Raw genomic sequence first — 25,154 nt, forward strand, 5'->3', positions numbered from 1 at the left:
CGGCGACAGACTGGAGGTCAGAGTCCACCCACCTCGTTATTAACCTTCACGAGCACGCAGCTGACGAACACAAACGATTTAATTACACTGAAGGCCGTTTGTTGCGTTTGGAATCTTTATCATCCAACAGGCTGCTGGTGACGCGTTTATCCAGAAGGCACTGAATATAAAAGTCGATCTGTTAACCTCAAATGAACTGAGGGCAATCATTACCCAGCACGCTTTTACATCTTTTTTTTATTTTTTTTATTTTACAGATTCTAAAAGAGAATGATAAATATGTAACTCCGTGTGTGCCACAGTGTTTTTTGTGTAATTGCTATTATTATTATTATTTTCTTTTTGTATTTTTTTTCTCCCCGTGACATCCAAGACAGAAAAAAAACAAAACGTGGGTTATTGCGTATTGATTTCGCCTTATGGCAAGAGATTTCCCTCTTTAAGCTGCAATGTTAGTCCATCATTGTAAAAAAAAAAAAAAAAACTCCTCCTGCACAAGAGAGAGAGAGAGAGAGAGGAAGAGAGAGAGAGCCACGTTGGGGTGAGAGTGATGTAACAAAATGCGCACGGTTGCAGGAGCCACTATAGATCACCGGGGCTGCGCGGCGCGGCGTGTGGTGGCACCCCGGCGCGCTTTAACGCTTTGGCGCGGCCGCACAGGTGGCCAACACCAAACTTTTCCACACGCGCGCTCACAGAGAAACCGATCGATTCTGATTCTTGAGAGTACGACTTGTGGACTCGTCGAGAGTCCTGCAGCAACAAGGACAAACCAGAGGAAAAGTTATCCATAGCATCTCCTCTGCTGAGAGAAATACTCATACCACCACCACCCCCCTCCCTCCCTCCCTCTTTGGCACCCCTTCCCTCAAAGACCCCCACGGGCCCCCATAGCTTTTTTTTATTTTATTTTATTTCGGATCCGCCGCCTCTAACGATCATCTAATACACAGCCCCGTGTCTCAACTTGCGCGCTTGTAATTGCCCGTTGAGTCGTCCATCTGCAGAAGAACAGGTAGTTGGCCCGTGTTTCATTGCTGTACTTTGCCCCACCCACCAGCAGCTCCCAGCCCTCCCGTGTAACCCCTGATTGGCTGAGGGGATTGCGGGTCCTGAGACTGAGCGCTCGGCTCGGAGCTGCGCGTCCGCCAGTGTGCACCAGTGAAGCGAGAGGAGCGCTCGTCGGAGTCAACTAGACAGCCTACTGGCAACGAGTGGTGATTTCTTTTTTTCTCTCTCTCTCTCTCTCTCTCTCTCTCTCCTCCTCTCCTCTCCACTCCTCTCTCTGTCTCTTCTCTCTCCCTTGCCTTCAGCCGGGCTGGATACAAGCGCCCGGTGCTCCTACTTCTCTGCTGCAGCCTCAACATGAGAAGCGTTTTGTACATACAGTAGAGGCTCCTGCATCGGGTTTTTTTTTCCCCCCTCTCTTCACCGGCTACATTTTCATCGGATTTTTGTTTGCGTGAGCGTTGCGAGGACTAATTATCGGGATACGTTGCAGCCCACCTTCTATCTCCTTTTTTTCCCCCCCCTCCGGAGGAAATTAATTAGTAAGTAAAAAGACTTGCGGAGGGGACCGGAGAGCCAATCTGCTGGAAATAAAAAAAGGACAAAAAAAAAGGAAAAGGTAATCGGGACTTCAGTGATGTGATGAGACATTCCTGCAACTGCACCCTCGTTCTTTAGGCTCAGATATCCGGACTTGAAGCTGTTGAATTATTTTGTCACTGCAGAGCCTTTCTCTCTCTCTCTCTCGCTCTCTTTCTCCCCCTCTCTCTCCCTCTCTGTGTGTGTGTGAGAGAGCAGTTTGAAAGCCCATAGCTGCCGACCGAAGAGGACATTTCACCACTGCTTTGCAAAAAAAAAATCACCCAAAGATGAAGATGTTTATCCAAAACGCGTCCTGAACGTCCGCTGGCACCGAGGCGGAGAATTTAACGCAGGACTTCTTCATCACTTCATCCGCTCGGAAGATTTTTTGCTGAAATTTTTCTGGACTTCATTATTATTTTTGTGCGTGTGGCTCACTGGAATTCTCTTTTACGCAGTCCGAGCCTCTCTCTCTCTCTCTCTCCACCTTGACTTGAGCAAAAAAGAAAAGAAAAAAGAATGGACAGTTCATCGTGAGTCATGTGTAAGAGCAGTTTGCTGCTTGAGACGAGCTGCGGGGATTTACACGGCTAAAGCCAGAGCTGTGAGGAAGGTTCAGCATGTTTTCACATCTCTGTCGTCCCCAATGTTTCGCCCGCTGCAGTAGACCGGAGGATGTGCTCTGCCTGAGAAGAGTAAAATAGGCGAAGGCACTTGTTACAAATTACAGCTCTCTCTCACACACCATGATATAATTTACGCACACACACACACGAGCTATTCGTCGCCCATACACTTCTTCTTCTTTTTTTTTTTTTTTTCTCTCCCCGGACACTTTAAATGAGATGATTCATTTGGAGCCGTTTTCCTGTTTTCCTCCGACGCGCAAATCTTTGTGCGTAAAAATCTTGGTCTTTTATTAGGCAGAGGAAGAAAAGAGAGAGAGAGGAAAAAAAAACAACAACCAACAACTCAACAGGTACAATGCAAACCAAGGAGATGGAATTAATACAACTCATTGCTGTGCTGCTCTTGTTTTGGGTCGGGGCTGAGGCTGTGATCAACCTGAAGTATGGAATAAACGAGGAGATGAAGCCCGGGTCGGTGATTGGAAATGTGACAAAGGACGCGCTAAAGCAAGGATTTCAGATCGCACCGCAGCCCCCGTACTTGAGGGTTATTTCCAATTCAGAGCCGCGATGGGTGGAACTCAGTCCAGCCGGAATCCTTACAACCCAGATGAAAATAGACCGGGATGTAGTTTGTCGACAGAACCCGAAGTGCATCATTTCCCTCGAAGTGATGTCAAACTCGATGGAGATCTGTGTCATCAAAGTTGAAATTGAGGATTTGAACGATAACGCGCCCAGATTCCCGACGAGCCACATTGACATTGAGATTTCTGAGAACGCCTCCCCTGGTACCAGGTTTCCCCTAGAGGGGGCAAGCGATCCGGACTCGGGGATCTTTGGAGTGCAGTCGTACTCCATCACCCCGAATGAGCTTTTCGGACTAGAAATCAAGACCAGAGGGGACGGGTCCAAAATTGCTGAGCTCGTCGTGCAGAAATCGTTAGACAGGGAGACCCAGTCCCACTACACGTATGAAATCAGCGCGGAGGATGGAGGAGACCCTCCTAAGATAGGCGCGGTCCAGTTAAACATCAAGGTAATTGATTCGAATGACAACAACCCTGTTTTTGACGAGACGGTGTACACGGTGAACGTGATGGAGAACTCCCCCATGAACACATTAGTCATAGACCTGAACGCGACGGACCCCGACGAGGGCACCAACGGGGAGGTCGTGTACTCGTTTCACAGTTACGTCACCGAGAAAACGAGGGACGCGTTTAAAATTGACCCCAGGACCGGGATCATCACCGTCAACGGGGTGTTGGATTACGAGACGGCGCAGATCTACGAGATCGACGTGCAGGCCAAAGATTTGGGTCCCAACTCCATCCCGGCTCACTGCAAAGTCACAGTGAACGTGATGGACACGAACGACAACCCACCTGTCATCAGTTTGCTCTCGCTCAACACGGAGATGGTGGAAGTGAGCGAGAACGCGCAGCGCGGGTACGTGATCGCGCTGGTGAGGGTGTCAGATAAGGATTCTGGGGCGAACGGCAAAGTGCAGTGCAGGCTGCAGGGCAACGTTCCCTTCAGGCTGCAAGAGTACGAGAGCTTCTCCACCATCCTCGTGGACGGCCGGCTGGACAGGGAGCAGAAGGACACGTACAACCTGACCATCCAGGCGGAGGACAGCGGCACCCCGCCTTTACGCGCCACCAAATCCCTGGTAGTCAAAGTCACAGACGAGAATGACAACCCTCCCCACTTCCTCAAGCCACACTATCAAGAGATGGTGATGGAGAACAACCTCCCCGGGTCGTGTCTGCTCGCGGTGTCGGCAGAAGACCCGGACCTGGGCATGAACGGCACAGTGTCCTACTCCATAGTCCCCGGCGAGATTAAGCACATGGATGTAAACACATACGTCAGCATAAACCCATCAGGCCGCATTTACTCCATGAGATCCTTCGACCACGAGTACACCAGGACTTTTGACTTCAAAGTTCTGGCCAGAGACAATGGCAACCCCTCCCTGTCCAGCAACGCCACGGTGCGCATCGTCGTCCTGGACGTGAACGACAACACGCCCGTCATGACGAACCCCCCGCTGGTGAACGGCACGGCGGAGGTGTCCATCCCGAGGAACGCCCTGGTGGGCTACATGGTGACCCAGGTGAAAGCGGACGACTACGACGAGGGGGAGAACGGCCGGCTGACCTACACCATCTCGGAGGGGGACAGGGCCTTCTTCGAGATCGACCAGGTGAACGGAGAGGTGCGCTCCACCCGGATGTTCGGCGAGAACGCCAAGTCCACCTACGAGATCACGGTGGTGGCGAGGGACCACGGCAAACCCTCCCTGTCCGCCTCGGCCTACATCGTGGTCTACCTGTCCCCGGACCTGAACGCGCAGGAGCCCATCGGGCCCGTCAACCTGTCCCTCATCTTCATCATCGCTCTGGGCTCCATCGCCGCCATCCTGTTCGTCACCATGATCTTTGTGGCGGTCAAGTGTAAGAGGGATAACAAGGAGATCCGGACGTACAACTGCAGGTACTGACGACAATCTCGTGTGTGTGTGTGATTGTGTATGTGTGAGAAAGAGCGTGCGCCCGTGCCTTGCCTTTTGTCATGCAGCATGTCGAGGCCCCGGACTGTGAGGACTGCAGATTTCTTTTCACCACACTTGGGAGTGAGGCGGCTCTGCCGAGGCCCCCGCTGCTCTCCGCTCAGGAAAAAAACGTGATTGATTGATTTAATCCGTCCATTGTAACCAATTGGCTCATAAATATGACGGTTCAACTGTCATGTTCAATTTGCGGGTGTGTTGCCGGACAATTAACGTCCCACCGGCTCAATAGCAGTCCCAGACATTTATTATTTAGCGTCCACCATGGCTGATTGGCTGCTACCAGCTTTAATCTAGTGTGATTATGGACAGTCCTCCAGGATCAGTCGCAGTTCTTCTTCTCCTGCACTGAGGGCTGTTCAGACCAACTACATTGAAAAAAAAAAAGTAGACCAAAATGCAGTTCAGGCGATAGATTACAATCTCAGTCATTAACTGTTTACCTGGTTTCCTGTGAAGGAAGGAAGGAGCAGATTATTATTTTCCAGACTTTTGCATCTTGAGCATTCAGGTTTTTTTTTTTTTTCTTCATCAATCTGATCATCAGCCCTGGCTTTGATTTCCCTGTGCCACATTATACTACCGTCAATTTACATATAGATTGGATTTGAGAATATAACCTGAAGCTATCATCATATTTTGCTCCAAACATAATTTTGTTAATTTTCGAGTGAACTGGGGCTATTTTCAAGCGTGCAGTCGAGGAAAAAAAAAAAAACAACACAAAAGAACCAAACAACAAAACTCGACTTGCCAACGTTGCTCCGGTTGTTTTCTCAAAACAGGTCAGGGATCAGGGATTATGATTTTTGTAAAAAACCCCCCAAAAAATCAAACCAGTGACCTTTAGATTGTTAACAGGAAGCAGCCACACACACACACACACGCCGCTCACAGTGCGTTTTGCTCGGCCCTCGCAGCGTGCTGACGTCTCGATCACAACAGGTTCCTCCTGCAGTGTCACGTCTCAGACTTCCACGTCTGATCTGCAAACAGTGATGGACAACAACCAATCCCACATTCAGAGCCGCTCTGAGCACTTTGCTCTGTTCGTGCGAGCCACTCTCCCTGCTGGGAGCTTTAATCAGCACTGATGTGCTCTGCTTCTCAGTCGCCACCTCGAATATGAGGAGCAGTTATCTCCAATTTATTGCTTGTCCTCTGCCGGTCTTGCCTAACTCTGAAGATTTTCCTCCTCCCCAGATTTCGGTTTCGGTTGGGGCTCAGAGCAGACAGACAACATGTTCAAAAAAAAAAAAAGATAAATGAAAAAGAGATGAGGAGTATTTTCTACCCTTTCACAGCCGCCCATTTTCTTTTCCTCTGAATCGAAGGGGGGGGGGGGAGCAGAACGGGGAGAGGGAGGGAGCTGTTTTCAAGATGCAATCGAAAAAGAAAAATGAAAAAGACAAACTGCAGCGCTGCTTCTAAACCAGTGTGATTTCAGAAGCGACGGAGGATTAGGGGGCTGCATTTTAGCGAGGAACAAAGGCCAGTGGGGGCCAGCGGAGTAGAGACGTTCAGGAACACACGAGACACATTCCAGATATTTGCAGGTTTCATTTTCTGAGCTTTAAACGGGGAGAATAAACCACATGCTCCCAGCTCCCAGGGTTAGAAGTAATGCAGGTGGTAGAAGACATCACATATTAAACGGAATATGCCGAGTGGAGTCTTTTAGCCATCGCTATAGAGTGCATAGCATCTGTTCTCCTGTGGAAAAAAAAAAAAAAACAAACTGCAAAGCTGAGCTGAAGAATGGATATTTGCCCCGGTCCGAGGATCCTTTGATAAAACATGGCCGCGTTGCTCATTTGCTCTTATTAAAGTCAAAACACTCGGCTCAAGTTTTTTGCAGCAACCACCGAGAGCGGCTAAATGAATTTGAATCTGCAGTTCTCCTGCACTCCGCGTTGCTAGTGGGCTCGCTTGATGATGAACGAAAAAAGAAAAAAACTGGAATTAGAGTGGGCTGTGTGCTTTGAATATGATTGCATATACCGGTAGTGGTGCTGCTCAGTACCAGTGTGTTCTCTCTTTTTTTTTTTTTTGTGCTTTGCTTCTGTGGTTTTTGGCATGTTTGCATATCGTCTGCCTGTTTGTGACATGTCGACTGTGGAGCATGCAAATGCAAACAAACAAGGGATGACAGCTCCATTGCAAGCCGGGGGAGTGGGGGAGTCACTTAAGTGTGCTGTTCCACCCCTGGACACGGGCAATGAGCCTTTGTCTGGCGCCCATGGTCGAACAGCGCCCTAGCCTGGCATGGCGTGGCGAGCCGTTTGACCGTGTGGCCAGGGGAGGGGGAAGGCGGAACACTGCTTTATTGAGTCTGTTCAGTTTCTTCTACTTGCGCAGGGTGGCGGAGTACTCATATGGCAACCAGAAGAAGTCCAGCAAGAAGAAGAAGCTGAGCAAGAACGACATCCGCCTGGTGCCGCGTGACGTCGAGGAGACGGACAAGATGAATGTGGTGAGTTGCTCATCTCTCACCTCCTCGCTCAACTACTTCGACTACCACCAGCAGAGCCTGCCGCTGGGCTGCAGGCGCTCCGAGAGCACCTTCCTCAACGTGGAGAACCAGAACTCGCGCAATGCCGCCCCCAACCATGGTTATCAGCACCCGTTCACTGGGCAGAGCCACCAGCAGCCAGACCTCATCATCAACGGCATGCCACTGCCAGAGGTGAGATACAATCCGCTGTGCTCTCTCCTAAAAATCCTTGGCTGGTTCTTAGAAGAAAAGGGGAGGCTTGGCTTTTTTCTTTTTTACTTTTTTTTTTTAAATGATTCAAATCACTCACAAAAACACCAGTCAGCTCTGTCAGACTTCTTTTCCATTAATTGTTATCAGCAGGCCCGAGGTGCCGAGATGTAGGCATTTAACGCAGCACCCTTCAACGCATCTCAAGGTCTAGCGATGTTTAGCATTCTATCTCAGCACAGACTGTAGTGTCAGTGAAACGTCCGTCTGCTTATTGATGGAAAGCCGAGCTATTTGAAATGGCATGTGTGACGTTATGTCAGTCGATCCGGGCGGAATCCTTCGAGGCATTTCAAAGGGCCGAGACACTGAGCCTGACCTGTGACTGAGAGCGCTTTGCCAAGCAGAATTTGGAGGCCTGACAAAGTGGATTATTTGGCCTCTCCTACACCACTTGTTTTGTTTTTCTCTTTCCTATTCGTGTGTGCTGAGCTATTGCAAAAAAAAAAAACTCTAAAAAAAACAAACGCAAAAAAACAGGAGCAGGAGTTTGAGCACCTGCCAGATGTATTGACCCGACTAATCAGCCCCCGCTTGCACGTCATTTCAGGTGCTAGCAGAAAGAATAATCACTGCCTAAACGCTTTATCCGCGTGTTGACCATTTGGCTGCGGCGTTACCCGCATGGCCGCCCCCCTGCACAAGCCAGCCACCGAATTACCCCTGACGCTACCATGCGCGGCTCTAGCAGAGCGGCGAAGGTCTTGACTTGAAAGACATATCGAGGCTGACAGAGTGTACGCCGACCAGCTGATCTTTAGTTTATAGATTTTTGGTGTGTATGAACTGGTCTATTGGATTCTTTCGGGGCAGCCTCTCTCTTTCTCCTCATGACCCACTTCTCCTTGATCCCGCGGGAGAAAAGGGGTGGGGGGTGGGGGGGGGGGGGGGGGGGGGGGGCGCATTTCATGTTTGTGTGTGCGCCTGACGGAAGAAACTGTGCATCCGTGTCCGTGTTTGTGTGTGTGTTTCTTGTGTTTGTATAAGAATGTGTGTCCCCGCTCACTCCTGCAGACAGCAGCAAATAAGCTCCAGGTCCTCGCACACGCACACACGCACACACACACACGCATGCACACACTTGTAATTGATGACTCCAATCTCCGCTTGACATTCAGTGAGAAGGAGGTGGAGTGCGGGGTTGGGAGCGGGGGTCTTAAAACAAGAAACACAAGATGGATATTGATGTATTGACTGGATGATCCAGAGAGATCCAGGCACCGATGGATCCTGAGGGGTCAATGAGACCTACTTACAGGCATGCTGATTTACTGGGCCTGTCTGAGCTGGTTCCGACCGAGTGTGTGTGTCTGTGTGTGCGTGTGTGTGTGTGTGAGTAACACAGGTGGAAGGAATGTTGTAGGGGGCTGTCCTGTGGCGTTATCTGGTCAGTGGAGGCAGAGGTGGAGGTGGAGGGGGGGAGGGGGATTCAGCAGGTACACGCAGCGATCCGTATGCTGGGATTGTATTTGCTGGTAGGAAGTGCAATGCAGGTCAACACCAACCTCTTCCCAGCCAATAAAGAATAAAAAAAAACAAAAAAAAAGACTGAATGCGTGCCCGGCTACACAGAGAAATCGACCAACGTTGTAAAAAAGGGTCCAGCAGCATCCTGTCTCTGCGGCTTAACCGTCCAATGAAAGCACATTCGCCGCAGGATTAGCAGAGCCTTTATTTGTTTCTCCTCGCGAAAGAAGTGGAGAGGGGAGACAAATGGGGCCGGAGATTGATTCTGATGATTCCATACGCAAAGGGCGGCAGATAGAGATGCGGGGAGAAGTGGACGAGGCCGAGAGACTTCTCAGTGCCAGGTGTCCGAGCCCCGACCACGTTTTCTCATTTTCTTAGAGGCGGTTGATCGGCTTGATGGAGGCCGGGCCTGTTTAGCATGCAGCTTCCATTGCTGTCCGCCTTGCACATGATGTCGACAAACATCTCTTTGACCCGGTCTTTGCATATTCCCCCCCCCCCCCTCCCTGGACTGAGAAAAGAGGAACGTGTGTGTCGGCGCGCGTGACTGAGAAACTTTAACAGCAGGCGAGAGCGCGCCTCACCCTCTCCGACAGCCCAGCGCCACGACAGTTGTCATTGTTTTCCTTCCTCCCCATTGTGACATTTGCGAGAGGCAGAGGCTCGACAGTGTGCACAAATGTTGCTCTTAAATAAAAAATGTTTTCGGTATAATTACGGTGCCATTTATAGCACAAACAAACAGCGGTGAAATGACTGATAATTGCTTGGTTACAATGAGCAGGCCTGGGCTTGAAACCACTTGACTCTACAAGTCCTCAGCCCGTATCCCATTGACTGGCTAGGACACACGATGGGCTGCACTGTTGTGATTACTCAGGCTGCTTTGTCCCCCCCCCCACCAAAAATTGTTTTCATCCTGAGGGCAACCTCATAATTATCCATGATTCATTTATCCTCGGCGGAAGAGCTTTTTTTTTTTTTGGTTTGTTTTCGCACCGGGGCGCAATGATGTCTCCCTGTTTGTTTATCCTCCAAAAAAAAAACGTGCAGATTAGAGCGACCGCTGGCACCGGCGTGCGGGAATACGTGGTCAGATCAGGCCTCGGGCCGACGGACGTGAAGAGGATGTGAGCCTGTTTGCGAATTCTGTTTCTTGATCGATGCGAAAGTTCTGCTCCATTGTTAGTTTATGTGGGGCAGCGCACATCCTGCCTGCATCAGAGCAGCTGGAGTCGAGCTCTTCCTGCATCAGACAAAGCACGCTGGCACACACACACACACACACACACACACACACGAGGCAGCCTTGGCCAAGATAATAGTGACAGGTCTCCCCAAAGGCCTCATACCTGCAATTGCATTGTGTATATTGTATTCTCCCTTGTGAGAGCGTGTACCGGTATATACCCCCCTGAACATGGCTGTCCATTGTTTTGAAAAGCATCAGCTGTGAGATGTTTGTTAGACCTGCCGGTGGTAGGCACTAATATGAACGCTCACAGGAGAATAGAGCTGTCTTCCATGGCTTAATTATAGTGAATCACTTGGTGGGGGAGACAATTATACAGTAAAGGAATGGCCTTTGGCTAGAATGTGTTTTTGAATTTGTAATGTGCACTAAGGCTTCGCACACCTGTGATTCCAGATAATGAGCATAGCGGGGAAAATAAGTTATCTTACTCTATTGATTAGCCTTATTCGGGGAAGGGATTGCAGATTTTTTTCATTTTTTTTTTTACTCTGATGATAAATGGATCAGAAAAAAGGCGATAAATGAATTGGAATTTAAAAAAACAAACAAAAAAACGAGGGGCTGGGCTACGCGGTGTAAATCGTCCAGTGTCGGGTTTGAGATTGCGCCTCGCGCGTTGAGTTAATTGATAATCGACGCGATCATCCTCCAGACGGCCCCTGCGATGTTCCCTTTAAAGGTGCTGCAGTGAAACCGTATTGCATCGAGCGCCTCGGTGTCAGGTTCTGAGAAAAGAGAGATATGGATAGTACGGTTCGTCTGTGTTTGCTCGGTCGCTCAAAGGAACCTCAATGAGAAAAAATAAGAGTCGGAAAAACAAAACAACTGACAACGGTGCTCGTTTCTCCCTTAGTTAGCGGGGAAGAGGTTGGGATGTTGACGCGGCGGAGACGACGGGGGGAGTGGTCCCGGGGAGGCTGCGCTTCCCTCGCCATCCCTTCACATCGGGACAATATGCATGGGAGCATTCAAACGTGTCATATCGAGCATGCAAAGTAGACGTCATGCTGTCAGCGCATGCTACACATCTGTTGAGAACTGCCAATCTCCTCCCACACACACACACACACACACACACACACACACACACACACACATACTCATGAATACACACGCACACACAGTATTTCTTACGGAGTGACACATTTATTTGAAATATGGGCCGTGACATTATCATTTACAGCGTTACGACCGCCTTGGAGACGGAGAGATGAGAGGCATAATCCGGCATTTTTTCGATAATCAAACATTGTTGTGATTCTGCGTCTAAAGTGCTCTTTATAATGTTGTTTGGATATTGTCATCAGTCCCTGGTGTTTAAGACACGCTCTGCTATAAATGTTGCTAATAAGATTTCCTTTATAGTTCCTTTCGGTTTTAGTGTTGGGTTTTCATTAGACGACTCGAGTGTTAATGGGTGCCGCAGCTCGCGGCTGTATTTCCTCAGCGCGGACGGATCCGAGGTTTGCTTTGTCTGAGCAGCTCTTCGGTTGAACTGGTGCAGAACTCGAGCTTCAGTTTTCACGATCACCTTGACAGACTTCGTCAGGCAGAATCGGGGTTTTGTTTGGTGCCTGGAACGCGCTTTGACTGGCAGAAAGTGGAGAACGCCAACTTGCTGGTTGCAAGTGTAATTGGGAGTGGACAACATGGAGAGCAGAGAAGCACGAAGGGCGTCTCTCGTCTCGTCTCAGCTGTCACGCTGTTGACGCCGGCTGGAACTTCTTTCAGAATCTAAAAAGTTCAGTGCCGGATTTTCATTTTTGTCTGACTGTCAGTTTCACTATTCAGACTTCAATGCCATCTTGGAAGTGAAAAGAAGTCGACCAGACTTGGCATGTTCGGCAAACTAGTTCCCTCTAGACGTTGAAATGAACATCATAATACGGTTTTAAAACGTACAAAGCGATCTCTTCTCACTGCCGGGGAACAAAGATTAACGATCTGGTGAAAAATAAACTAAACTCTTTTTTTTTTTTTACATTTAATGATTAAGCGATACTGAATTATTCTTAATTCATTATACAATGCGAGAAGCTGACGGGCACGGAGCCAATGTGTTGTCAAAAAAGCTTTGAGAGGAAAAAAAATAAAATATCAGGCAGATTCTCTGGTGATACAGAACACGTTCGACTCTGAACAGTTTGTCAATCACGGCGGAAGCGAAACAACAACAGATCTACAGATATTGTGCAATAGGAGGAGGGATACATAACCGCTTGATCTTTAGAGTCAGTGTTTTTTTTCTTTTTCTTTAATTAATTTTTGATGTGTGGGAAGAGTGGGAGGTGCACGGTGCGTTTCTTTAAAGTCGTCTTCCTTTCAAAGGATTCGAGGGAGGAAGCGTTTCATCTCCCGACGCTTCAGAAACGCGCTGATTGAGTGGCAGATGAACCTGTTAATTATTTAGAGAGGTTATTTGTAAGGCAGAGACTTCAGAAACGCTTCAGCTTTTCAAGTGTCAGTGTTTATAAGGTGAAACGAAGTCCCGTCTGTCAGAAATGAATTAGCGGCGGTGACAGCGAGGCGCTCGGCTCCTCCCAGTCGTGTTCAACACGCCAACGCCGCCGAAAGCTGGAGGGTGATTTTGGTGACATTACTCAACAAGATGGTTTTCACTCCATGCACAAACCGGCGCTAGATTTACACTCGGTTGGGTTTTTATAGCCTTGACCCCCCCCCCCCCAACCCGCAACGCCCCATCACTGCATGTCACCCTCGATAGTGCAGAGGTACGATTTGAAATGACATAACGACCCCAGGCGGCCAGTCAGAAGCAGCCCGGCCCGCCGGGTTGCCACCCTCTCGTCAGGATCGGAGCATCCAGCCAAACAGCTTAAGAGTCAAAACACGAGCGGTGGCGTCTGACGTACACATTTCACTGTATGTGTCCTTAACCGCATGTGACTGGTGGGGAGCACGCAGAGGAAGTAACAGCGTAGAGGAACGGCGAGGCCTAGAAAAACGAGGAGAGACGGAGAGAGGAACAGGGGAGGGGAGCGAGGTCTATTTATAGAGCGCCAGTGATTTTACTCAACCTGTATTGCTTCTGCCTGAAACATGTTATTTTTCTCTGTAAAATGTGCCATCGGGATGAGGAGGATGTTTTATTGCAACAAACCATTTTCAGCCTCGACAGAATGCAATAATGTCAGGTTTCTGCTGTTAGCGCAAGATGTCTTCTCCCCCCACCCTGAAAAAACACCCTAAAGATTCTGATTTATTTTTTTAAAAGTAGTATTGATGAACAACGGTGGGTTTTTTTTTAGAATAACTTTTAGAGTTTTTGCCACAAACTTTATTTCCTTGAAATCTACCAGATGAAATCATCAAACGTGTTGATAACATCAGCGGGCTAAATACGCCACGACAGACACGTTTTTTTTTTTTAAGCTGCTTTCTACATCAGTAGGCACAAACAAGCACCCGGTTACATCAAAATAAAGAAGTAAGAACATATGGCGCTAATCAGCTTAATCTGTCATCAATCGTTTTGAGATCATTTCACCCAGTTTGAGACAACATCTCCGAAAAGAGGAAAATATATTTGAATTGACTCTAAAAGCTCCTCCGTGTGGAAAGAATTCACTGTTCTCGCGAAACCTATTAAACATCAAATGAAAGGCGCCAAAGACACAACGACGGCCTCGGCTGTCCACGAATTTATGTCGAAAGAGTTCTACTGGACACGTACCCGAATGCAAAAAGGGCCGTAATGGGCGCCGGGCTCATAGGTTGATTGGTGCTCACGTAAATGAGAGACGGCTAAATGGAGTGAAGGGAAATGGACATTGTGATGATGTTTATCGCCGGGGAAGGGGGACATCATTACGCACCTTGTTAAGCCCCGCAAGCAATGCTGCGTGCGCGTAATTACCCATTTAAATGAGTTTCCTGCGGCGTTGTTTTTTTTTTTTCTTTTTAATTCGTCAAATGAAACTCTCTGACACGAATACGCTTTCCTTTCGTGGAAATCCTTGGACTCCCGACTCTCTCTCCCAACACGGAGGCGGTCAAACGTGTGGAAATCTACCATCGAGAGAAAAAAAGGGATTCGTTTAGATGTTTTCGCGGCGATCGGCGAGAGACTCTTTTCACACATTTCCCAACAAAGTTCTCGTGTTGCAGTTTAAAGTTGGGGTTTTTTGAAGGGAGACTAATAAAGTCTCGGGGAAAACTTATGACAGGAGCTCCAGGATCTCTCATTAATGCTGGCTGTGTTGAAAACGCCTGTAGTTGCATTAATATAGGAGCGGAAAAGGTCAGCTTATATATTTTTAAAAACACATAACCGAAGGCTTTTTATGGCCAAGAGTGAAAATCTCATTGCTGTGGAGGCTCACAATACATTTCCAGCGCACGTCAAGAGGAACGTGCCCATCTCCGTTCCTCTGGCTTAAGAATATTATTAAAACAGAAGCTTTTACACAGAAAAAGGAAGAAAAAAAACATCGACACGCTTTAATATTTGCGTCCCTCCTCGCAGATAAGAAACAACGAGAGACGTGCAATCAGTCTTTGGGGAAATTATTTCCTTGTGTTTTTTTTTTTTTTAATTTTTCCTTTTCGGATCTGTATTGCAACAACAAAACCAAGAATGTTTCCCACAAAGTAAACACAGCGAGAAAAAAATAATTACGATTCTCCGGTAATGACCGGCACGATTTGAGTGGGCCGAAGAGCTAATTTCATCCAAATGTGCAGAGAGGGGAGGGGAAGGAAAAAACTGAAAAAAAAAAAAAAGGCATTCATTAAAATTCATGGATATCAGTCATTTTCTGGTGGCTGTCCTGTCTGAGCTGAACTGCAGGTTACCAGACTTGTTGCCACATTGTTAGGAGATTTCCCAGGGCTTTCTCCTCAGTGCTGATGCTGGGCTTTTTTTTTTTTGAACGACAGGGAAATGAAGAGGAGGGGGGGAGGGGAAGGGCGCCTGTGAAACGTAATAACAATACTCACTGAGAACGGAAACTTTTCCAGCTCTGACACCAGGGAAGAATGACCTTTCCGAGTGTCCTGTTTTTTGCCTAAAACAAAGAGGGAGCAGGAGGATGTTAGTTAGCATTTCCCCCCATCAGATTAAATGTCAGCTACTGCATGCATAATTGTGTAAAAAAAAAAAAAAAAAAAAGGGGGTGGAAGACTTGAAGTGAACCAATTTGCTGGTGGACAGAGTGGACAGATGAATCCTGAGCTCAGTTATTCGCTGCATTGCAGATATTGTCACGGCTCTTTTCCGAGGTAGTCTGCTCGCACTTCACGCTCTTTTTACTTTGGCGAGATGTTCCCGTAATCGTGACACTGAGAAACTTAATTCAGCTGTAAACAAAAAGTATTATCCCTTTTTGTCACATGTCTACCTTTTTATAGAATTTGAAGAAGGCGGCGCAGACAAAAGGCAGCGACCGTCATTGTATTGCACACACAAATGCTGCATTATACCTTTGTTTTGTTTGCTCCGGTGGCGGAGCAGCCTTTCCTGTTTTCTCTCTCTCTCTCTCTCTCTCTCTCTCTCTCTCTCTCTCTCTCTCTCTCACCTCCTTTTCATTTTCTGCAAATTTCATACGACGCCTTTTGTTTCTAGACATAAACCTGGATGCGCATTAGGGAGCGCATGTATGGGATGTTTGATGAGCAACAGAGGCTGTTGGCAGGCGAGCCGCCATAGCAGCAGCATCGGCCGCCTCAGAGGCATGCAGCGGTATGGCTGGAGGAGCAGCAGGGTAGCGTAATTGTGCATTGTTCATCCACAGAACAGAGGCAGAGCATGTAATGAGCTGTAGCGTTTTCACCAAGCCAGCCTAATGGGCTATGACCGAGTGTAGGCCCCTCGCGCTCCCTCCTGCCCTGTGTGGCCGGTGTCTCGGGCCTCTTCTTTTCTTTTCCCCCCTTTTCATCCACCCCGATCAGCGTCAACCATTTCTTCACCCCTGTTATCCCCCTCCTTTATCTCCGCTCCCCCCCCCCCTGCCCATTGTCCCCCTGTCTGAGGAGACGGTGGGACCCCTAATGTGTTCAATGTGTGGCTCCTTTTCTCATTCATGATGTCTGTAAAGCTCCAGGCAGTCAGTCTGATTCGCGCTGACATAAATCAGACCGGCTCATTGATGGAGCGCCGTATGCAGTGTGATTACATTAAAAAAAAGCCCCAAACACGGCCTACAAATAAAAGTTCAGGTGGAGAATGTGCTGATGTTAGGTGAAGGGGGATTTGTTGTTGGAAGTCGGCTCATTTTTCTATCAAAGGCTGTTTTGCATTTTGATTATCTAGTTTTCCTGAAAGCAATTCAGGTGGGCCCTGTTTCGCTCAGGTTTGTTTTCCTGGGATTAGGGCTTTTTTTCAGAAAAAGGGCCTGTTATTTACGCCCATATCTGGTTTCCAGGGAGGCGGGAAAAACCATTTTCTTTGCTCGAGTGATGCCAGGTCAAGTTGGAAAGAGAAGAATGTGTGTCAGGGAAAAGATTAGATATCTGCTCTGGGCTGAGCTCGGAGGATGAAAACACCACTAATGATAATAGTTGTGATTGCCTTGCAAGGGAATTGATAACGACTTCGCCCGCCTCTTTGTGCTCTCTTGTGGCATCAGAAAACAATATTCGGGGGTTGAGTCGGCGTCTGGCTGCGGAGCACAATGGGACGTCAGTTTTGACTTTCTCCTCACGTCCGCCGTTTTGACATACCACAGCATAGGCGGCCACGTTAATGAATGAAAAGCACTTGGCCCTCCGTCAGAGCTCTGAGTTCAGTACTTTCCCCAGTAACCTCCTTAGTTCAAGATTACTCTCCTGTACCTGCTGTCTGTTTGAGAGCTGTTCCAGGTTCAGTCTTGTGGGGAGCGAGGAGGGAAGGCCACATATCTTTACTTGTTAAACGGAAGACTGCTTCAATCTGTGTCCTTCAACAACAGAGGCGCTGCGGGAAGGCCACTGTGGAGCGCAGTTTGAGTGCCCTTATCTAACTCAAGGATTGTTAAATCAAAGCGGGTTGAAAGGACTCTTAATGCGACGACATCGTATACGATCTACTGTATGCATGTGCACACAGGCGGACGGCGGGAGACGAACGCGCTTCCATTCAGATCTTTTTCTGTGAAACATGAACTGGAAATGAATCTGCGTGACTCGGAGTACAATCGTGAGATACGATGTTTGGGAAATTAAAGGTGCAATGTGTAAGAATCTGCCACCTGTTGAATTCAAAACTAATAGGGGCAGTTTATCGCTAGAGTAACCGCTCTCTGTTGCTAACTAGCTGACGTTAGCTATTGTGCTCTTTTAGCTAAGCAGCTAGCAGTCTGGTTTGGGAGTTCGGAAAAAGAAACAGTTGACAGCTTGTTCTCGATCCAGAAAGACAAAAAGGTTCTGATGGAGTATTTAAATCTTTTTGTAAATGCTTGCTGTGGGTTACACGAGGAGACTGATACCGATTCTATATTCCAGAACCAGTGACTTTTCATTGCGTTCCTCCTTGTTGTCTCCATTTTCTGTACGTACTGCCAGAAACCAGATTCAGTGTGTTAATTAGTTCACAGGAGTAACAGCTAACTGCTGCTAACTAACTGTACCTTTAGCCTTTAGCCGTGCATGTAGTGGTCTGGACTGGGAGCGTGGGACACCAGAAGAGCGGTGGTGTTTAAAATGTTAGCACGGGAGCTTTGGACTGGGAGGGGACGGGGCTAGCTGGTTAACATGCTAAGTTCCGTCTCTGCAACACAATTAACCAACATCATAACATCAAAACTGTTATTTCTTCACATTCTGGGTTCATCTTTGAATGCATTCAACTACAGTTCTTACATATTGCACTTTTAAGCTGTGCTGGTATGCAGATTTGTATTTTTCTTTTACCTTTGAACGGAGCCGAGCTGCAGTAGCTGTTTCCTCCTTGTTGTGCTAAGCTAAGATAACCGTCCTAGCTTCATATTTAATGCATAGATAGGAGAGTTGCGTCTGTGTTCTCTTCTGAATCTGAATAATAAGCACATTTGCCCCCCCCCGAAACTGTTGGTGCAAAAATGTGTATTAGCCTGGAATAAATGGTTTATTCCAATATCCAGTCTGAGCTTTGTTTTTCTCTCAGTAAGCATCATCAGGCCAAAAAGCTTTCCATCCTAAATGCTAATGTGTGGCTGCCCCTTTTTTGTTTGTGTGCGATAGGACAGCGGACAAAATACCAAGGGTGGTAGGGGAGTACAGACATGGGAGTAGTGTTCTGACTTTTCATTTGTTCGCTACCCAGTAATGATTATTTTAGCCTCTAAGCCCCAGATTTGGCCTTGTTTTGCTGTGGGAAGCAGCATCAGTGGGGACAGAGCGGCCTTGCCCTGGCTGAGGAGCTTGTCTGTGGCTAAGCTGGTTGGCAGCGAGAGTCAGGTACACAGCACGGAAGACATTTTGAGTGTGTTCACATGAGGGTCAGACGTGATGTGGAAGGGGAGAGAAAAAGGCAGAGTGTCGGGTGTAGGTCTGCTGCATTACCCGGGTTCGTTCGCCTGGCGGCCGAACGAGAGCGGTTTCTAATTATACACCTCCGCTGTTTTCCTTGTTAGTCGCGCTGGTAACGAGCCAGTCGCCAGCTTGCATGAGCAACTGCAGAAAGCTGACTTTTGGTTTAATTTGGAGGACTAGCTATAATCCAGACTAAATCCCTTAAAGCTGAAGGCCCCCTCCCTTCCCCCCCCCACCACTGTTGGATTACGGGAGTGTCTTTAAAAGGATAAGGACCTGCTTATCACTGCTTCCCTCAACACTTGTTTGGGACTTTAGATGTGGGGGAGGACAGCGCGTCGTCACCCAATGTGGCCGGTGTAGATATGAGTCAAAAGAGATTAGGCATCTGATGACTGAGATCAATGATAATCACAATTTGCAGTTTTTAAACCCGCGCAGTCACAAAGGCATATGGATCAAAGCACATGCCTCAGCTCCCATCGCAGTGACTCTCATCCGGAAGTTTACAGAGTCACGCTGAATAAAGCGGCTAAAGTCCAGCAGTGGCTTTTTTTCGGGGTCCGGGACCGGTTGCCTGTAATAATTTCCACACAACCGCCCATCGACTGTCGGCACCTCCAGCCCGTTTGTTTGTCGCCGTGTTGGATTTGGACCATTGGAAGGAATCGGAGATCACCCGTCGCAGATAAGCTGATGACAGTAAACTTTGCAGCGCGGCCGCATTTAATATTATTTCCCTTGTTCGTAAATGTTCACAACATAAAGATGGTCATAAAGATAACTCATCTTCGGTCAGTGCCAGTGGTGCTGAGGACACAGAGTGGACGCTGGGAGGGAATCCGCTCTTTTTTCCTAAGGAGAGCAGGGAATCCCAATGCTGCGGCGAGCGTTACTCTAATGATCACTGTGAACACCTGACCATTAATGCAACAAGATATTGTTTTAATCCCCCTTTTATGTATTCAAAGGAACGGTTCGACATTGTTTTTGTCGTGTTGTTTTCACCGTGAGTTTCCAAAACGCGGAGTCTCCCCCGGCCAAGACAGAGCCGCACATAACTCTCATTAAAACCCCGGCTTGTTGTTTTTGGACTTCGGGTTTTGCACAGATTAAAGGATAAGTTCGCCCAAACATGAAAATTCAGTCATTATCTGCTCACCCCCGTGCTGCTGGAAAAGTCGGGTGAAGTTTCTCGAAACTTCACAGCGAGACGGCGTCGCCGGTTCTGCTGAACAACTCAGATAGATGGAGAATTGTTTTGAATTTAAAAAAAAGAATCAAACAAAAAAAAAAGTCAGTTGTTTAGGAGAATGCTGTGAATCTCCAGAAATGTTTTGTGGGCTACCGAACTTCACACGACTTCCATCGGCACCGGGGGTGAGTCGATAAAGACTGACATTTTTGGGTGAACTTATCCTTTAAAACAAAAAGGCTGAAACATGATTATTAATAGCTCTTTGCTGATGGCGATCTGCCTGGCTGTTCCCCCCCCTTTGATGCTAAGCAGAGCTAACTGTCTGCTGGCCGAAGGTATAAGTGGCATCAATCTTCTCATCTAATTCCCCGAATGTCCAACCGTATCCATAACGCTGCGGTGAAATGAATGCAAACTGTTCCTGCCTGCAGGGCGGGAAAGCCCACTCAGAAACCTAGAACATAAACAACGGATTTGTTGATCAATGCAAAACATTTCATTTCTAATAAATGAGCCGAACGTGGCGGAACAGCGATGCGCGGGAGCGGCTGTTTACATGGCTGAGACGGGCGAGATCGGCGAGCTGAGGCAGGAGCTGGAGAAAAAGGCTTCGTGCTGCCAGGTCAGGGCTGTTTGTATCAGCCACTGCTAATGACGTGTTGTTGGGGAGCTGGGAGGGGTTGGGGTGGGTGTCGGCACTGCAACGGGGAATATGGACCAATCTAGCACACATAGGCGTACGTGTTGTTTGAGATGCTATATTTGAGGTTGAGGCTGTTACTTATCTCATCAGGGTGCGATGGAAGCGAGGTGAGGGAGCGGAGCGAATCCCTGGCGGAGCCGGGCGGCGAACCTTGAGCTCCCGGCTTAGGAGCGGCCTGGGAGTTGCGCAGCCACACGGGGGGAGCGTAGAAATAGAAGCAGCGCGGTGTGAGCACTTGTTTACCTCGGCGTCGACATTTTTGGACCCTGCTCATTAACCTGTGCGCTTGGGTGAGGCGTCACATCTCGCTCCCGCTCTCTCGACTCCCTCGCACACACACACACACACGACGCACGATTAATAACGATAACTAAGGGGGGGAAAGCGTAAACACATTAAACTCCAGCTAATGAACAGATGCAACAGCGGGGGCAGCTATCGCACCTCAAAGGCAGCAAATCGATTGCAGCTGATACCAGTTCACAGATACACCCTGTAGCACTTTCCTCAAATCTAATCACGGATCCATTCAAACTGCGTTAGCTGGCAGTCTACCTGCCATTAAAATGGGTTTTCAATTTCTATTATTTTTGAGAGCGTTGCTTAAAAAAAAAAACGAAGCGAGCGCAGAGTGAAAGTAGCAGCCATACGTCTTCCATCTCTGAAAGACGGGGGAGGGGGGGGTGGGGGTGAAGAGAGAGGAGTCTCCACCCGTCATCCCGGCTCTCTCCTCCCTCTTGTCACCCCACCCCCCTCCTCCCCTCTTTCTCCTCCTATTACCCATGCAGCCGGCATCCTCTCTAAATTGTTTTGCATGACCTTTGCTACAGTAGCTCTAATTATTACCATCACACAGGCCCTGTAAGGCACACAGCTAATTATACTGGATTTATCTGAAGGGACATTGGTGCCATTCTTCATAGACATGTCTTGGCTACCATCGGCACGGGTGATCTAGACCCAGAATAAGGTTAATTTGGGTAATACAGTAATAGTAATTAGAGTCACAATAATTACAAGCACAGTTGTAATAACAATGAACACCAGGTTTTTTTTTTGGGGGGGTAATAGGGACCCAAATGAACCGGCTACACGTATGCGATAGCTTACGTAATTGAGAGGAACGGCACTGCCAGGAAAAAAAAAAACCAAAAAGGGTGAGGGGCGCTGAGCAATATGCGTAATGACATTATTACAGAGGCAGATTGTTGCTGTTTCCTCCCCAGCGCTCTGAATCGATGTTTGACAGTGGTAGCTGAAAGATGTATTTTTCAAAGGCATTGTAGGATTACCCGTTAGTGTAGGTACCAGGACCTCTAGTCATCGCATCTCATGAAGAGTTGTTACCAGAGGAAGCGATATTTTTCAAAGCCCCGACATGAATGGAGAGGGGCAGTTGGAGCCGTCTTTTGGCTGGCGGGCAACTCATGTAATGAGCCTAAGAGGGTTCCAATTATTCCACTTGCGATCAAAAAGGAGAAGGAGATTACTTCTCTTGCCTCTTTTTTCTTTGACATTTTACACAGTAACATCTTTTGATAGGGGCTGAGGGAGAGAGGGAGAGAGAGGGAGAAAAAAAAGAAAAAGAAAACGATTGCTAGTGAGCGCCGGAGAGTCTGTGCAGGCTCCGGCAGTACAGTCCTCTCTGTCGAGTGGAGACAAAGCAACGTGGTTTTTTTTTTTGTGTGTGCGTGTGTCAGCTCCCACATTCTTTTCTTTATGTTTTGGATGTTTTTGTAATAAAAGTGCTTATCCCAGTGCACGGTACATTAGCTTTCTCTCAGGCTGTGTCACCTGCACAAGACAGAAAGGACGCTTTGGTATGACCGCGGGCTTTTGGCTACAGCAGGCTTCATGGCTGATCGCTGCCATATTTCTTCTCACAAAGCTATTGTAGATGGTGAGGAGGCATGTTCGGTGCTCGCTCACTCGCCGCAGCTGGTTTTTTTTTCCTCCTCTGCTTAAAAGTGTAAGTCATGTTCCAGCAGGATGCAATTGGGAGTTGAATTATTCGATTGTGCAGAGATTTTCTGTTTTTTTTTCCCTCCCCCCCCGTTCTCCTTTTCATTTATTAAATTCCCAGATTACAAGTAAAAGCACATTAGATGCCCGGCGATGACTGAAAGGGTTTCTCTGCTATAGGATATCAAACTATATCAGCCTTGGAGAAATAAACGACAGGGGGGGAAAAAAACCAAACAAAAGACAAATAATATTATGTACCAGCGCGCTCAGACAAAGAGAACTCCAATCTGCATCAGCAGAGATAAACATCCACCCCTAAGATATGTTCATGCTAGATAACAGCTTAGAGTAACGCAACACACACACACACACACACACACACACACAAGTGCACAGAGCCGAGCTTTGATAAGCACAGAAAATTACTACATGTTGTTTATGGTGGCAGAACAAAAGGATTCAAGGTGTTCATTTCAAGAAATCAAGCTGTGGAAAGGTGGATGCGGGCGTCTACGATGCATCTCAATGGGGACAGACTTGACTTCATAATATAGACATAATTAGGGGGGGAAACAAGATATCTGCTCGAGTCGAGTGTGCATATGTGTGTGTGTGTGTGTGTGTGTGACTGTGGTCTGGGAATATACAGTGCCTTGCCGTCCCCTGTGGATCCGCTGCAGGGGTAGGGAGGCAGAGATCTGCCGTCTGTTGCTGTTTTCCATGACCCCGCGTATCCCCCCGCAGTGAAAAGCGATGTTTGCCCCCAAAGACGGCGCTAATACAAATTAAATTAAATGAAGTCAGAGCGGCTAATCCCTGTGTGTTTCAGCTGGCGAAACAAACCCCCCCCCCCCCCCCCCCTCACGAATCAGTGGGTCAAGCTCGCTGCATCTGGCCCCCTTCTCCGCTCGCCCTGCTCTCAAGCTGCCAGGCTCCCAGTCCCTGACGGAGGCGACAGCCGGCCCCCCGCTCCGACTCCCCTGTCCCACTGCGACCGCATGTGTCGCGTGTTTGCGCAGGAACTCGTGTGTTTGACTGTAAATTTGCGGCGTGTTCGTCTCCCTTTCCCGACTCGCTCGCTTGTTTGTTCCCCCTTTTTGCTTCGCTCGTGTCTGCATGTGTGCGTTTCCCTCAAGATAGATTTAGTGCTGTTTGTGACCGGCTTACACGTTTCACGCGTTTCACAATTCGAATTCGAATTTACAGTCGAATGTAAAACACAGGGGCCTCGCGCTAAACGGCGCCGTAATGGGAGCCAAGCGGCAGCATCGGACCACATAATGTCGGTTGCTGTTTTGTTCCGCCCGCGCCCCGATGGCAGCCTGTCACTGTCCTTGCTAACAAGCTGGATTTACAGATGCGTTGGTGATGTGCGAGCAGCTAATACTCTGCTGTCAATCCCGGCGCTGACAGCTGCCTAGAAAGACCGTCCTAAATATTACCAGCAGATGTGCTTCACATTGAAGCACCGGCAAACAGGATCAAAAAGCTAACTAGGCTTCACTTGATAGGAGTAGCTTTGTTGTGACGCAACCTAAAAAAGATCTCGTACGCCCATCTGTTTAATAAAAAGCCCCTTTTTCTATGATACGCACTTTGGCACCGAGCCCGATTGTCTACCCCTGATTTTTTGAGCACCGGCTCTTATTTGCGAGACAAAGTGCGTCGACTGAGATTCAGCAGCTGGTGCACACTGATATTATGTTTTGGGAGGTTGTGGGTTAGGAGGGCGGCTGGCTTTTTTTTTTTTCTCTCTCTTTTTTTGATGATGAGCTGGAGTCTGGAGTACATGTTTGTGTGTGTGTGTGTGTGTGCGTTGCGGATCCGAGCACCTGCACACATGCCCTTTGAAAAGCTCCCATCACCCCTTCCATCCAGCCAACGCGCAGTGTAAACACGGTTTGTTTGAGCGAGTGGCCTGAGGTAGTTGGATTAATGAGCGCTGATGAAGTTCCACTTGTATCCTGGGCGCTGGCTCTCCTATTTGCTGGAGTGGCTGTGATGTGGTAGTGTGTCTGGAGGCGGTGACTCATTCCCTTTACCCAGTGTCAGATTAAGGCATGTCAATAAACAGACCCACTCAATCCATCTCCGAGCGACTGCATCCGCTCACAGAGCCTCCCAGTCTGTAATGAGCTGCTGCAAATCTCCATCCAACTAAAATGTCTGGAAAGATGCCTTGTCACAGTGAGCGAGAGGGAAAGAGAGAGGGAGAGGAGGAGGAGGAGAGAGAGAGAGACAGACAGAGAGACTACAGCAAACACCGATGTGACTGGCAGCCGCCGTTAAGCCGCTAAGAGAAGGGAAAAAAAAAAAAAAAATGCACCGCGCTCCGCCGTGTTTGTCGAGGCGCGAGTCGAGTCGACCGGCTCTCCTCGCGCGTATTAGAGTTGATCAAAAATTAATTCTAAGTTTACTGATTTTTCAAAAGGGACTCAAAGTCGCGCTGTTTATTCAGTCGCTGCTCTCATGTAAGCGTTTAAGTGGGGAACGTGTTTACATAATCACGCAGTGTTTTCTGAATGTTTATTTTTAAGGCCCCGGCCCGTGGGGG

The 25,154-nt window shown here is 48.1% G+C and overlaps 1 protein-coding gene across 8 annotated transcripts in view; it reads left to right on the top strand.

Moving 5' to 3' along the window:
* The first annotated feature begins 965 nt into the window (after positions 1–965).
* Positions 966–25,154, top strand: part of pcdh19 (protocadherin 19) — a 57,261-nt gene continuing 33,072 nt past the window's right edge. Inside the window, exons 1-2 of one of the 8 annotated variants that reach the window (XM_030395976.1) lie at positions 966–4,721; positions 7,156–7,270. In XM_030395976.1, coding sequence (XP_030251836.1) covers positions 2,575–4,721; positions 7,156–7,270 — 2,262 coding nt within the window. In that variant the 5' untranslated portion in view covers positions 966–2,574. Of the gene's footprint in view, positions 4,722–7,137; positions 7,484–25,154 lie in introns of all 8 variants that reach the window. The other 7 variants (XM_030395973.1, XM_030395971.1, XM_030395969.1 and 4 more) reach the window with 7 other exon arrangements.

The sequence above is a fragment of the Sparus aurata genome, chromosome 18 (assembly GCF_900880675.1).
Source record: "Sparus aurata chromosome 18, fSpaAur1.1, whole genome shotgun sequence".
Taxonomy (NCBI): Eukaryota; Metazoa; Chordata; class Actinopteri; order Spariformes; family Sparidae; genus Sparus; species Sparus aurata.